Source organism: Ranitomeya variabilis, chromosome 2, assembly GCF_051348905.1.
Source record: "Ranitomeya variabilis isolate aRanVar5 chromosome 2, aRanVar5.hap1, whole genome shotgun sequence".
NCBI lineage: Eukaryota > Metazoa > Chordata > Amphibia > Anura > Dendrobatidae > Ranitomeya > Ranitomeya variabilis.
In genome coordinates, this window is record NC_135233.1 from 1,039,369,858 (window position 1) to 1,039,385,283 (window position 15,426).

General features: G+C 44.3%; 1 protein-coding gene across 3 annotated transcripts in view; it reads left to right on the forward strand.

Annotated features, from left to right (window-relative positions):
* The first annotated feature begins 1,529 nt into the window (after window positions 1-1,529).
* GRHL1 (grainyhead like transcription factor 1) overlaps window positions 1,530-15,426 on the forward strand; it is a 33,119-nt gene continuing 19,222 nt past the window's right edge. For 2 of the 3 annotated variants that reach the window (XM_077291420.1, XM_077291419.1), the window contains exons 1-8: window positions 1,530-1,682; window positions 9,696-9,885; window positions 11,024-11,094; window positions 11,421-11,805; window positions 12,275-12,351; window positions 12,769-12,925; window positions 14,159-14,270; window positions 14,355-14,449. In XM_077291420.1, coding sequence (XP_077147535.1) covers window positions 1,663-1,682; window positions 9,696-9,885; window positions 11,024-11,094; window positions 11,421-11,805; window positions 12,275-12,351; window positions 12,769-12,925; window positions 14,159-14,270; window positions 14,355-14,449 — 1,107 coding nt within the window. In that variant the 5' untranslated portion in view covers window positions 1,530-1,662. Of the gene's footprint in view, window positions 1,683-1,710; window positions 1,895-9,695; window positions 9,886-11,023; window positions 11,095-11,420; window positions 11,806-12,274; window positions 12,352-12,768; window positions 12,926-14,158; window positions 14,271-14,354; window positions 14,450-15,426 lie in introns of those variants that run through there. The other variant, XM_077291421.1, reaches the window with a different exon arrangement.

Genomic DNA, 15,426 nt, shown 5'->3' on the forward strand with positions numbered 1-15,426 from the left:
ACTCTCAGGGCCAGGGTCCAGTTCTATTGGTGATAGGGTCCAGCATTCTCAGCGACAGGGTCCAGTAGTATTGGTGACAGGGTCCAGTCCTCAGTGCCAGGGTCCAGTTCTATTGGTGACAGGGTCCAGTTCTATTGGTGACAGGGTCCAGTACTCTTAGTGACAGGGTCCAGTTTTATTGGTGACAGGGTCCAGTACTCTCAGTGACAGCGTCCAGTTCTATTGGTGACAGAGACCAGCACTATTGGTACCAGTGTCCAGTACTCTCAGTGCCAGGGTCCAGTACTCAGTGCCAGGGTCCAGTTCTATTGGTGACAGGGTCCAGTTCTATTGGTGACAGGGTCCAGCACTCTCAGTGCCAGGGTCCAGTATTCTCAGTGACAGGGTCCAGTTCTATTGGTGACAGGGTCCAGTTCTATTGGTGACAGGGTCCAGTACTCTCAGTGCCAGCGTCCAGTTCTATTGGTGACAGAGACCAGCACTATTGGTACCAGTGTCCAGTACGCTCAGTGCCAGGGTCCAGTTCTATTGGTGACAGAGTCCCGTACTCTCAGTGCGAGGGTCCAGTTCTATTGGTGACAGGGTCCCGTACTCTCAGTGCCAAGGTCCAGTTCTATTGGTGACAGGGTCCCGTACTTTGTGATAGGGTCCAGCACTCTCAGTGCCAGGGTCCAGTTGTATTGGTGCCAGGGTCCAGTACTCTCAGTGACAGGGTCCAGTTCTATTGGTGACAGGGTCAGTACTCTCAGTGACAGGGTCCAGTTGTTTTGGTGCCAGGGTCAGTACTCTCAGTGCCAGAGTCCAGTTCTCTCAGTGCCAGAGTCCAGTTGTTTTGGTGCCAGGGTCAGTACTCTCAGTGCCAGGGTCCAGTTGTTTTGGTGCCAGGGTCAGTACTCTCAGTGCCAGAGTCCAGTTCTCTCAGTGCCAGAGTCCAGTTGTTTTGGTGCCAGGGTCAGTACTCTCAGTGACAGGGTCCAGTAGTTTTGGTGCCAGGGTCAGTACTCTCGGTGCCAGAGTCCAGTTGTTTTGGTGCCAGGGTCAGTACTCTCAGTGACAGGGTCCAGTAGTTTTGGTGCCAGGGTCCAGCACTCTCCGCACCATTGGTCATCCTGGATATGATGCCCACCTTGCCAGTGTCCAGCTGAGAGATGATGCCCTCAGTTCCCGAGTCTAGTCTATTTCCAGCGTCCATGTCTGTAGGTGCCAGTGCCCGGACCAGCTGTGACACGCCGAATACCAGAGTTGATGTCGCCCAGTGCCGGCGCCCGATGACAGCTGATGCCCAGAGCGGCAGCGCCCGGCGGAGAGGTGATGCCCGGGTGTCAGAACCGGTTCCGATGAGTCCAGGTGAGGTGTCAGATGCTGCGACCTCTCACTACTTTCTGACAGCTTCTACAGGAAACTCGATCCCTTTGGAACGTTGCGCGGCGGTCCCTCTGTCAGCGACCAATCACCGCCTTGTAAAGTGTCCCCGCCCCCTCTAAGGGGGAAGCCGCCAGCCTATCAGAAGTTTTGCAGTCAGTAAACCTCCCTCTCAATCACAGCCAAGCTCAAAAAGCGAGAAAAGCCGACTAAACCCGTTTGTGCGGCGCCCGGGCTCCCGTCCCCAGCGACAGATCTGTCCCAACTAGAAAGTCCAGTTCCACCGACACGGGCGACAGCATGACACAAGACTACGACAAGTAAGTGATCCGGGGCTGTGTGTGCCATGTGCTGTGCCAGCTGTGCGGTGCGCCCTCACCGGTGTCCGGCTGGCCGAATACCCGGCTGTAGGGATGGACCGGTGCACCTGCTGCATCCTCCACAGCACAGGCTGCTGTCCAATGGCGTCCGAGCAAGCGGGGATCCCGAAGATCGCCTAGATCCCTGCAGTCTCCTCCACGACAGTGGATGGGTGAGGAGGACTGCTGGTGGTGTGATCGGTGCAGGGTCAATTATTATTATTATTTATTATATATATTTTTTTATTTGTGATTTTTTTTTTCCTCTTGATCTCTTCTAATGTGTTACTTAGCTTTATAGATCTGTGTGTCCCCATAGTCCTGTGAGATGTGATCTATTATGCAGTAGATCTAACATATGTCTCAGGTCTGTACAAATTCTGTATGCTGTCTCCTCTCTGTAGTAAAGACTGTGGCTCTTTGGTCTATACTGATCTGTAGGACATGTCTGACCTCTATACTAATACCTGCACTAGGAGATCTATGCTGGTAGGTGGGATCTGTTGTATGGATCTATCTAGAAAAAAAAAAGAAAACTAGAAGCCGCAGCAGCCAAAAGAGACCAAAACCTCTAATATATAAAATAAGAAACTGGAGGCAGCCGCCTTGTAAATAAACTTGTGCTTTTATCCATCTTCCAACCCTTTCCTAGACCTTCCTGCCCATCTCCTCTGCCCGGGCCATATAACTGGCACCTGTAGTAAAGGGAAAGATTACTAGAACATATGTCAAACAGGTGAATTCCCTATAAAAGGAAACTCCATAACAGCCGCTATTGTGCAGAGGTCGCTCTACCTGCCGTCCTATGAGCAGTAAAACCACAGAAGACAATATTGTGAGCTCATCTGTGGGTATAGCAGGTGACGAGCTCGCGGATCTGTAGCGTGTTTTTTTTTTTTTTTTGCGTCTGTTTATTTACATAAAGTGCACGCCACATTAGTGATGTTTTACCAACCGAAGGCTCCCATGCGGAGCGGCACATCTGTGGTCGAAGGGACGTGGGGGGCACAGTCGTGAATCACAGATCAGAGACGCAGGATCCCCTTCCCCTTGTGAAAGTGTCTTCAAGGTTGGTAAAATTGGATGAAACCTGAGCCCTGCAAGGCGTTGGTCGCAGAAGAATAATAGTAAAACAATTAGTGTCTGCCATCAGTTCTTAGTCCCCCAAATCCGTAGAAACTGATACAAACAAAGACTTGGAGGGCGGCGTGTTTGTTTGTTTTTTTTTTTTAAATATATGATTTCCATGTAAGATCTTCCTCCACTTCTCTTGTTTGTTCTGCTTTCTAGTCAAGGATCTAATGCCGAAGAGGTGGATCCCAGTTCTCCTCCTAAAATCAAAGGCTTCCATAAAATTGTGTGAAATAGTCCTGAAGCTACACCCCCCGACTTATATTCCTCCCTGTCTATTTCATGAGTCACGGTTTAGGATTTATACTTAATAGGTTGCGTCAAATATGATAAATGATGACTTCTAGTAATGACTGTGAAACCTAATTTAATGGCAATTACAGCAGCTCAGGATAACAAATGTTATGTCATCCTCAAAACAGGAAGCTACGGTACTTTATAGTAAAAAATATATTTTTTGCGCGTGCAGGTAAATGTACACACATCTAAGGAAGAAAAAAATAAAATATAAATATATAAAAATATATATATATATATATATATATATATATATATATATATATATATATATATATATATATATATAGTATAATACAAATATGTATAAAAAAATAAAAGTGCAATACAAACAAATAATGTAATAATTAGTAAAACCCGTGAAAAATATAATATTTCACAAATGTGTAATATAAAATGTCCGCATTCTATTTTAGAGACTTTATTCTACATGGTTTGTTTTTGATCTGGATAAGTAAATTTTATCTTGATTTTTTTTTTTTATATAGCTGTTTTAGTAATCTATTCTTCAAGCCCATTAGTAGGTTACTGTTGCTTACAAAAATGTAAGGAAAAAAACTGACCGACCGTTTTCTTTTTGGATTTCTGTAATTTGGAGGAATTTAATGGATTACAGGAAAAATCGTTTGCGGTTCTTCCCATATTAATATCAGATGTGCCCCATGGACAAGAGTGGAGCTGTTTAGGAAGGAACAATTACTTTTATTTATTTATATATTTTTTTATAAAAGCATTCTAATCTCTGATTGTAATCCGTACCTATGTAGGGAGCACTGACCATACACAAGCAGAGTCCGCAAGTTTAACCACACAATATTTCATGTCAGTGCAGCTCCTGTTTTATGATTTTGTTTCATAAGCTTTTCTGCAAATGTGTGTGGGAAAGGACTTTCTGGCAAGTCCTCGCTATTGAAGTGATCATTCAGGCTTGGTGTACACCTTTTTAAGACAGCAGATTACCTCCAAGGCATTTTGGCGTTTCAACTGAATGTTGAAATGGGAGGGTGCGCAAGACAAAAACACCTGTTGTTGTTTTTTTTTTTTTTTCTTTTCTCATCAATATCTAGTTATCCCTTTCTCTTGCATTGTGCTGTTCTAAGGACTTGTGTATTGTAGGACTAGTAGATCTGATGGTTCTCTGCTACTAGTTTAAGTGGTATGTGAATTCCTGTAGGTTGGCACTTGTCATCTGTAAAAGAAAAACACTTTTTATTTTAAATCTACGCTAAAAGTAAATTTTTCATTTTTGTGGAGCCAGCAGGATGGATATAGACAGTGGTGTCCGAGGGGCCTCGAGGCAAAATTTGGACCTGCTCTTCCCCCCCACCTGCATATTGGTCAGATGTATGGGACCGTGTAGCATTCTATATCATATAAAGACATGTGTGTGTGAGTCCCTCATGTATTAATGTCCCCATTCTGGCTCCTTCCTGTTATATTCTTCCTCATCCTAGGCCCCAAGATATAACATTTTCCCCCATCCTGGTGTAATGTTCCCCATCCTGGGCCAATTCTATTTTTCTGCAGCCCATTTGAAAAAGAAACAAACAATTCAGCTCGCCTTCCTCCACTTCCATGACGTGCGGCATCCTCTTCCATAGCTGTCGCAGGAGCCGTGAGCTGACTTGTGTGCCGGTACGGGCAGTACATGAGATCACTGGCAAGCCGACATCTGCTGCTGCCCTCTGATTGGTTAACGGCATGTCTGGCAGCGCAGGGACCCGGTGGACACAAGGAATGTGACACTTGTAGCCCATGTCCTGGATACGTCTGTGTGTGGTGGCTCTTGAAGCAATGACTCCAGCAGAATGACCAGAATGACCTTTTCTTAGCAATCCTTTCAAGGCAGTGGTTATCCCGGTTGCTTGTGCACCTTTTTCTACCGCACTTTATCCTTCCACTCAACTTCCCATTAATATGCTTGGATACAGCACTCTGTGAACAGCCAGCTTCTTTAGCAATGACCTTTTGTGGCTTACCCTCCTTGTGGAGTGTGTCAGTGACTGCCTTCTGGGCATCTGTCAAGTCAGTAGTCTTTCCCATGATTGTGGATCCTACTGAAACAGACTAAGGGACCTTTTTAAACGCCTTTGCAGGTTTTGGTAATTATTCTAATTTACTGAGAAAATGACTTTTGGGTTTTCATTGTCTGTAAGCCATAATCATCAGCATTAACAGAAATAAATACGTGAAATAGATCACTCTGTGTGTAATGACTCCATATAATGATTTTCACTTTTTGTATTGAAGAACTGAAGTAAATTAACTTTTTGATGATATTCTAATTTAGTGAGAAGCACCTGTATATCTATCTCTCGGTATCTTTTAAGTAGTGATGACTGTGTAACATTAATCTATGGGTTTCCTGACCCCGGTTGTGTAGGATTCAGGGATTGCTCCCTTTGTAATGCTGATCTCGGTACAGTAGACCATGTGAATCGCTGCCTCTATTGTAAGACGAAATATTAAGTTTTCACTAGAAAAACTTAATTACATCAACATTGCCCAAGGTCATATCTCAAAACCCAGAATCCGAGCAGCATGGCATATTTAGACGGGGGATCACTTTACTTCACATGTAAGGTAAGCCAGCAGCTCCTAGCGGCATTCAATCTGCACTGTATTGTGTTGCTATTCTAGTCTTAGGGCTTGAATGCAGCATGTAGTGCAGGCTCCAGGACGGTGCGGGCGCAGGGTGCGCTCCTGTGGAATGGGGATACGCTAGTACCCCAATTTTCTGCCATAAATACCACAATCCACTTCTGATGGCATGGCTCATCCTGACTTTGCTGGTTTGGGATAATGAATTGTGTGTGGGAGGATCGGATTTGAAATTTTTAGGACACTCGGGGTCAGTACAAAGATTGGCAATCACTATGAGCGCTATAAGGGTATCGAGGTGGCCAACTTAACCTGTCCAGAGAAAATGTGTGTGTGTGTGTGTGTGTGTGTGTGTGTATATATAATAAAAAAAAAAAAAGTAATCAGAAAATCACAGGCAGATAATATTTTATAGACACATTGGAAAACAATAATAAATAATTATGATTACAAGTGATCCACGTCTACAGCCCATAATTCTGATATGAAGACATCAACTGCATTCACTGCAAACTATAAAATTGTGATAATACAAACAATTTTTGGCTTTGATTTTTTTTGAAGCTGAAAAAAAAAAAAAAATAGATGCCTCAAATCTTTTTTACGGATAGGACAATAAAAGTGCCTTAATTTTACAGACTTTCCTCTGATTTCAGACTGGTATGTCCACGTATAATGAAATTGACGTGTATTTTTGCAGGTTACAGTAAGTAGCAGGCTAGTGCATGAAAGTTCACAAATCTCATAGTATGCTGTAGACGACTTCTGCTTGGAAGTTGCCATGACATGTTGAATAGTTTTAAACAGTGGCGTATCCAGGGGGGGGCAGCCGGGGCATGTGCCCCGGGCGCAGCCCACAGGGGGGCGCCAGCGGGGCCGCCTGAATCCTGATGATGCGGCATTGCATTGCGGCGGTCACGGTATCCAAGCTGAGGCTCCTCGGCGCGGCGCCGCCCCCACAGTGACAGACTCAGTCTGACATAATCCCGACCCGGGCTGTTTGTTCTCTGAGCCGGCTGAAATTGACAGCCGGCTCTGAGACAGTGCAGCTTCTGCACGTCGCTACGGCGCGCCGCTACCAGACAGGTTTGACTTGGCCCCGCCCGCCGCAGCCACTTGCCTTGTTGTGAGACAGACGAGGAGTCCGTGTCCCTTCCCTTCTGCACCTGCTCCCTGCCCTGACAACCGCTGTCCACTGAGAGGCGCTGACCGCCGCTGGCACTTCCGCATCGGGGAAGCACCAGCAGCGGGTGACATCACTCGCTGAGCGAGCGTGTGACAGGCTGCTTCGTTGCGCCAGTGTGCTGTGCGGCCGGGTGTTCGGTGTTGTACTCGGACGGTGACGTCGGGCGGGGTGCGTGCCGGTGGTAAGTGCTCCAGACCGCGGCCGCGGGGACCCTGGTAATGGAGCTGAAGTCATCATGAAATGAGCCTGCCGGGCTGGCGCCTGCATGCATGGGGGGGGGGGGGGGGCGATGTAGCAGCGGCCAGCCCAGCCCAGCCAGGGGCAACGCAAAAATGGATATGTGTCACCACTTGACTTGTGAGTGAGTCTGAGGACTCAGGACTGTGAAGCAAAGCCTTAGCCAGGGCCCCAGGGGGCAGCAGGAGGCCCTGGATGAAAGGCTGAACATATCATGATATGGGGTGGATGCGGATGGGGGCAGCAGCACAAATCAGGACATTATGGGGGGCACAATTATCAGGACAGTATGGGGGCAGGGCACAAATGAGATCTGGACATTACGGGGACACAAATCAGGCACAAAGGAGATCTGGACATTAAATATGGGGGGCCCGAGCTGATCCTTTGCCCCGGGTGGAGGAAAGGCTAGATACGCCTCTGGTTTTAAATCCGTAGGATGTCAAGAAAAAAAAAAACTACTTTTTTTTATTTCCCCCCCCCCCCCCCCCCCGATTATTACTATAAATTTAGTCTTTTGCATGGGGGTAAAATTTCCAAGTATCGCAGCAAAACCATTGTACCCAATGAAAGAGGAATTGAGGATTATCAGTCGGTGGCACTCTAGTTTGCTGTGAAACTACAACTCCTAGCATGCCCCACGATCCGCAGGCTGTCGAGGCGTGCTAAGAGTAGCCGTTTCACATCGGGTTGGTGGTCCCCGGTCTACGACGTTCAGTAATCATCCAGTTGAAATGGATCTAGCATCAATCTTAGCAGGACCGTTGTGAAAACTCGCCAATTTTTGTCTGGCTGAAATAGAAATAATTTCAACTGGACCCTTCTTTTAATTTTTTTTTTTCTTTAAACATTGAGTTTTTTTTGGAAAATGGATCCATTAAATAACAATTCATTTTTCTTCCACTTGAAACTGATCCGTATTCTATAGTTTTCTTGTCTTGTTTCAAATGGATGATCATTAGACATGTGAACTTCACCTTAGACATGGCTTCACCCTCAAAGCTGTGAGTCTTGTGAATGGTCTGGCGGTTCCTGATCTTTGACTCTTTTTATATAAACTATTGTTGTACAGTTGGTATTCCACTTTTTTTTTTTTTTTTTGATAGCCCCATGATTCCAGTTAATATTTTGCAGTGACCTGTGGATAACCATACCTGACATTTGTAACTGTGGGACTGGTAACCAGTGAGGATTGCATGTTAATGTCCCTATCTTAGTTCAGCATCTTTCAGCTGGCTGCATTTTATTACTATGTTTTTGATGTGCAAATGACCTAAACCTCAAATGAACAGTAAACTGTGGCCACAGAGGAACATTACTAAAGTGAATGTACAATAAAGGCTCCGTACACAGCCCTGTACACCCATTCTATGAGTGCAGTCTGGAAACTCCAGGTTGCCCGACCATACAATGGCCACTATTGTCAATCGCCAGTTTACATGTTTTAGATTATCTTCTAAATGCTCTTGGTGACCTTCTAATTCCATCATGGCTACATCTGCATTGGGCGTTCATTGAATCTCCTATCTGGGCTTTAAAGTTTGGTGGAAGTTTTTACATTTTGTGTAAGTGGAATGAAACTTTTTATGCTGATTGTTATCAGTCCTTTGTTGGACCAACCCAAAACAATCCACCATTCTATGCAAATACAAGTCCTGGCATCTCAATGAACGCATTATTGGTGGCCACAGACTTTGGGGGGCCGTGCTTAGAGGCCTTTTGTAATGGGCAGGAGCTGAGTTTCACTGGTCATTGTTTTTCTCTTAAATATGTATAATTTGGCAGATGTTATGAAAAGGGACGCAACCAATTATGTTTTTTACATTCTAGGATAAGATACAGGTGGCGGGGAGGAGGTTAATTAATGTGGGACGCCGAACAATATTTATTTTAATATCTTTCCTGGAGCAAAGATGGCCACCTGTGCTGCCACTAATCTGATAACAGATTCTAGTTCTTTTAGAACAAAACAATATTATCAGACTATGTAAATGGTTGATGCATTTGCGATCCATCCACTGATCACTTCCGTAACCATTGATCATGGGCACAGTGTCATGTTGGCTCAGTGGTTAGCACTGGGGTACTGGTTCAAATCCCACCAAGGACAACATCTGCAAGGAGTTTTTTTCCCCGCATTTGCATGGGTTTCCTTCCACACTCCAAAGGGAAGTTAGATTGTGAGCCCCAATGGGGACCATGTTTGTAAAGTGCTGTGGAATATGATGGTGCTTAGTAAGCAAGCAAAATAAATACAAATTTGATGGCATGCTGATGTTGAATGTATTTCTTTAAACATTAGGTGGTTATCGCGTGTCGTCAAGTATTTCAGGTTTTGCTGGCTTGATTTGATCAGAGCAAACAAGACGGCGGTTTCTGGGGGTTTTTATGCTTTCACTATAACTCATTTCAGGACAGGTCATTCCCTTTTCAGAACTTTACATGTGTAAAATAACAATCGTAAGCGGTGCACGATTTGTACTTAGGTATAGCTGGTAACGGTATGTTCCCTATCCTTCCAGTAAACGGCCCGTGTTGGTGCTCCAGAATGACTCCCTGTATCAGCAGAGAGGTGGGTACAACAACAGCGAGGACGAGGCCTGGAAGAGTTTCCTGCAGAATCCCCTGACGGCAGCCACCAAGGCCATGATGAGCCTCAATGGAGATGAAGATAGTGCTGCCGCCCTTGGTCTTCTCTATGACTACTATAAGGTACTTCTATCACGATGCAGGGTTCTCTTTGTATATCCCTATAACCTATCTTGGAATATCTTTGTACATTATGTAGTCAATTATACGGTGCAAAAGATTAATCTACCATCATTACATGAAGTGTTTGCACCATTTTATCACCACCTTCATTTATTATCGAGCCATCATGGTTTTATGGAATAGTTGTAATATCTAGGTCTACAGACTCAATGGCTACAGCTAAGCTAGTTCTTTTCTTGGCCGTACACACTCAATATCTGTGGAGCAAACACTTGGTGGCCAACAGCTAGCGCGACCTACCCTCTCCTCATATAAATGCACTCTTGATTGAGCATGTGTTTATTCTCAATGAAGAAAGGGTTTTCCAGATGCCTCTGGTGGCAGCTCTTCTTCACAGATTAGGCATGTTGTAATTCAACCTGCTCAACCCCTGCTTGATATCTGCCGTAAGAGGAAGCATCAGGAGATCCCCATTTGTTGGTCGGTCACTTGCATAGAGATTGGCGGCTATGGCAGATGTTCATCTAATGTGTATGACCAACGTAAAAGGGTTTTCTTATGTCTTGAGGAGTGAACCACTCCTCATCATCCTAGCTTCTTATTTGCTGGGGGTGTCAGGCGCTCCTGATTGACAGTTTGGACCGTTGGCATGGTCGTGCTGCTGGCCTGAAATGTGTCCTCTCTAAGGTGAGTCTGCCACATCGAAGGAGCATCAGGGCACTGAAGCTGGCAAAAAAACAGCAATCTAACCAGCTTAAGAGCAGCACGTACAAGCTCTATAGCAGGGGTCCCCAACTTGTAGCTTGCGGGCCCATGATGTGTGTCTCGTGGTTGTATGCCAGCTTGGTGTATTAGCACCAGATGTAGCAAACACCTTTTATGTTGTTGCACTCAAAACACCAAATGCAAGACGCCTTTGTCATTGATTTCTGCAGACCTTACAGCAAGGAACAGTAGTGTTACAGCATGAAATGGGCTGAATTTTTTTATGTATTATTATAGTTGTCTCTTATTAACTATTTAACCCTGTATAAGATCGGTGGATATATTTTTGAGCCCCCATTAGATCTAGTAACGTTAGTGATGTGTGATTGACTCTTCGTGCAGCTATTCATAAAGGTCCGTGTCTATCTTACAGGTTCCCAGAGACCGGAGACATTCCTCGACCAAACAAGACCATGAACACACAGAGGCAGACCATAATAAAAGGTTGGTTAGGAAACTGGTCATGCTTTTACATTGTCTCTTTACAACAACCCCCATAGGCTTTCCCGTTCAATTTGGCCATGCTATTCAATAGGAACGTCCTATCTGCTGTGGAAATGTTGAGCGGTTGTCTGATAAATCATAACCATGCCTATAAGTTTGGCTAGGTTGGTGCTAGCTGGGGCACATATAGCACCTTTATCTGGTGGACCCCACACATCCGTGCTTCTCCTGGAATTCCTCACCCTGTTGTTACCTTTGGTGACCATTTGCTGCTCTGGAACGTCAAGACATAAAATTTATATATATTTTGTTTCCCTTTTCCCCAGGAATGGTCTGCCTCAAGTGAATGACTCCTCTTTGATTTGCAACGGTGAAAACAGAGTGCAAGTCTTGAAGACCAGCGTGCCATTTAATATCTTACTTCCTGTGACCAATCACCTGGACAAAAGAGGTCACCTGGCTCCAGACACCACTGCCACAGTCTCCATTACATCAATGCCAACTCATGCCATCAAAACAGAAATCCACAGCCATGGCTTCACAGTGGGCATGCCACCAAATGCGTACCATTCTGAGGCTGTGGAACGCATTGTGTCTTTCGATCGAAACGTCCCTTCCGACCACTATAACCCCAGCAACCAAGCACCCAACTCTCAGAGGAGGACTCCTGACTCCACATTCTCTGAAACCTTCAAAGAAGATGTTCAGGAGGTAAAGGGAGTCTTATTACCAATGAGTTTTGACTTATGAGCTTAAAACTTCTATAAAGGTAGACTTTTAAAGGTTTATTCCAGCCAGAATAATTTTTCACCTATCCGATGTGCTTGGCTATTACCATCAATACTATAGAGTTTTAATAGTGTGGACCTGCGCATGCTTTACTGGCACACCAGTCACGCTACTCCCTGCCATACGATACCTCCCCGTAGAATTGGGGTCCCCCATTATTGCAAATGAGCCCACCCAACCAACTACTTCTCACGGTTCCATTGGCTAAGTGATAAAAGCTTCTGGTTGAATTAATTGTCTATCATTTCCTGTATTATCTAAAGAAGTCTTCTCCTGACGGTAAAACAAGTAATGTTGTTTCTTAATGTGATTTTTATGTTTTGGGGCTTTCTTTGTGTGCTTTTTTTAACTGTTGCATTGCCTTTAATTTTATTTTTTCTTTATATTCAAGGTATTCTTTCCATCCGATCTTAACTTACGGATGGGCAGCGTGAGCTCCGACGATTATGTTTTTGATCCTGTTGCTGGGTGAGTTCAAGATTGGTAAAAAAAAAAAAAAATCTATATTGCTATGAGGACTATATAAATGTTTGTGTCAAAATATATATATATATTATATTATATTCTCTTTTTTTTGGGGGGGGGGGGGGTCAGAAACAGAAAAATCCAATAGCATTGATAATTGTATTATCAATTGCTCACCTCTCAAGTCAAACCCTTCCGGTCTCCATTACCTGTTCCCTAGTAATATACAGGAAATAACTGCGCAGCCAATCACTGTTTAGAGTGATGATGTGCTTTAGCCACTGATTGGCTGGGTGGTCATTTTGTGTGAATTGAGAGGGCCAGTAAGTAGAGACCAGCATGGCCTCCGGAAACTATAGAAGAGTTGCGTATCGTATATATAAATTGTTTTTCTTATTACTGTTTTATATTTTAATACAGGAATAATTTTGAATATACACTTGAAGCCTCAAAGTCTCTCCGACCGAAGCCGGGAGACAGCACTATGACCTATTTGAACAAGGGTCAGTTTTATCCAATCACATTGAAGGAAATTGGGAGTAACAAAGGGATCCACCATCCGATTAGCAAAGTCCGGGTAAGGTTATTATTGGGGCAAAGAAGAATGATATGCAAAAAGCTTATATAATTGCTTGCATCATTAATCTGTGTATGTAGAGGTAAATGTTACTGCATATATCGAATGTCAGATGGACAAGATGGCCATCTCCTTCACCCCCTTCCATAAAACATACGCTCTTCGCTCCGCATGAGATGCCTATGTGTTTCAATGGGGAGAAGGAGACAAATTGCTGCCAATCGCTCATTACAACATCTTCTCTTTTGGCATAGAGAAGGGTTGAGCAATTTGAACAGCACTTTAAAAGACTGTAGTCTCTAAGATACAAGAGGAGGGGTTCAGGTTCAATGTATTTTTCCAAAAAACAAAGACATTCTCGTCTATGGCCAGTTTCAGGTATTGTAGCTTTCCATTTAGGTGAAGGGAACAGAACTTTAATACTAGGCACCACCATGGGCTTTGTGTTTTGTTTGTTTTTGTTTTTTAATTAAAAAAACAAAAGACCACTTTTGTAATCCTAGAACACCTCTTTAGTTATTTGGGATGTATGTCTGTGTTAAGGCTTGAACTTATTATGGGTTCTGCTTGGGGGCATGCATAGAAATCTGAGGGGCCTCAAAGCAAAGGTTTAAATTGGGGACTCCTAGCTGCCATTAAAAAAAAAAAAAACTGTTTCGGTTCCTGTGATTGCATCATGGAGGAGACAGAGGTCTCTTTTGCTAAGATCTAACGGCTTAGATGCCACGGTGGCTGTTCACCACAGCATCTGAGGGGCTTATCTACTGCAATTAGAGCAGTGAGCGTCGGGTATCTGCTGTCTAAGGCCACATTCACACGGTCAGTATTTGGTCAGTATTTTACATCAAAATTTGTAAGTCAAAATTGGGAGTGGAACAATCAGAGGAAAGGTATAATAGAAACCTGTCACCACTTCTGTACTTATCACCCACTCCTGGTTTTGGCTACAAATACTGAGGTAAAATTCTGGCCAAATACTGAATGTGTGAATGTGGCTTAAAACAGATAACCACTGTCATTGAGCCTGGTCCATACAAATCCTCCTGTCGTACATATACGCTGGATGTTGAGAGGCACCAGGCAGAGGACAGGGCTTTTTGGCAACAGCCACACCTCTCCCCCAGCTCACAGGCCCCATAGCCGTTGCGTGGCCTCGTGCCATTGGTTCTGTTGTAACCACAAGATCAGAAAAATTAGATTACTCTGAGCCGCCTATATCACCTCTTCTTCCAGAGCGTCATTATGGTTGTGTTTGCTGATGATAAAAGCCGAGAAGACCAGCTTCGCCACTGGAAATATTGGCATTCTCGACAGCACACTGCTAAACAGAGGTGCATCGATATAGGTGAGATACATTACCTGTATAAATATATTGTTCTGTCTATTACTAATATTTCCCCAGTTTTTGACCTGTTTGCTTATTTTGCAGCCGACTATAAAGAAAGCTTCAATACAATCAGTAACATCGAGGAGATCGCCTACAACGCCATCTCCTTCACCTGGGACCTGAACGATGAAGGCAAGGTACGTGTCCTGCTTTAATTTTATATTGCTACATTTGTACCATAATTAAAAGGGTGTGTTGTGTTTATAATCGTCCTACGCCTTAATTACCTGCTGTGTTACGCCTTGATCGATTGTAATCTGATTTATTATGGTAGCTACCTGAGTGCAGGATGTACATTAACCTGCGAGTCTATGACAGCTGGGTCTTCCTGCTACAGACCGCAGATTTACTGTTCAGGAAGCTGGTGCAGTGGGGTGACGGCCCTCGGGGAAGCCATATTGTCTGCTCCCTGACCTGATACGGAACTGAAATCCAACCCGCACATGCAGGAAAAATGTCACCTTACATGGCGCCCCTTTATGTGAAGGAGTGACCAACATGGCTGCTCTTAAACAGCCATACATTTGTATTTAATGAATTTATCTTTTTTTTTTTTTTTTTTCATTTTATTTTTTTCCTATTGTAAATGCTACTGCAATCCGAAATCTGCCGCCCCTTTTGTTTGTTTGTTCCGGAGACATTACCTTCATCTTTGTATGTAAACTAGTCGTTAGGCAACTGGATGTGAACCTCAAGAAAACCACACCCACTTGGCTACAATACTAGATTTATATACAGGGAAGAGAGGGCTGTATATCAGGTGTGGAGGGGGCACAGGAGCAAAAAGAACAGCAGCCCCTCATATTTATGGCAAGTGATGGATACAATTTGACCTTCGCTTTGGGGTCTTATTAGCGCATATGGGACAACTGTGTATATTGGCGTAAAAGTCAATATACGTTAATCACCAGCTGCTGCACTCTGCAAAAGTGCTGTCCGAATCGAGACAGCTCTCAGTATGATGACGTGAGCTGTCCTCTTGTTTACTGCCTATGCACAGCAGCTGATGACTACCTCTTGTAACTATATATGCTCCGGGAATGAGGGGTTTAATATCCAGCTATTGGAAGCGACTGAGTGCTAACAGCCCATGGGCTACGGGAGCAAAATGCAA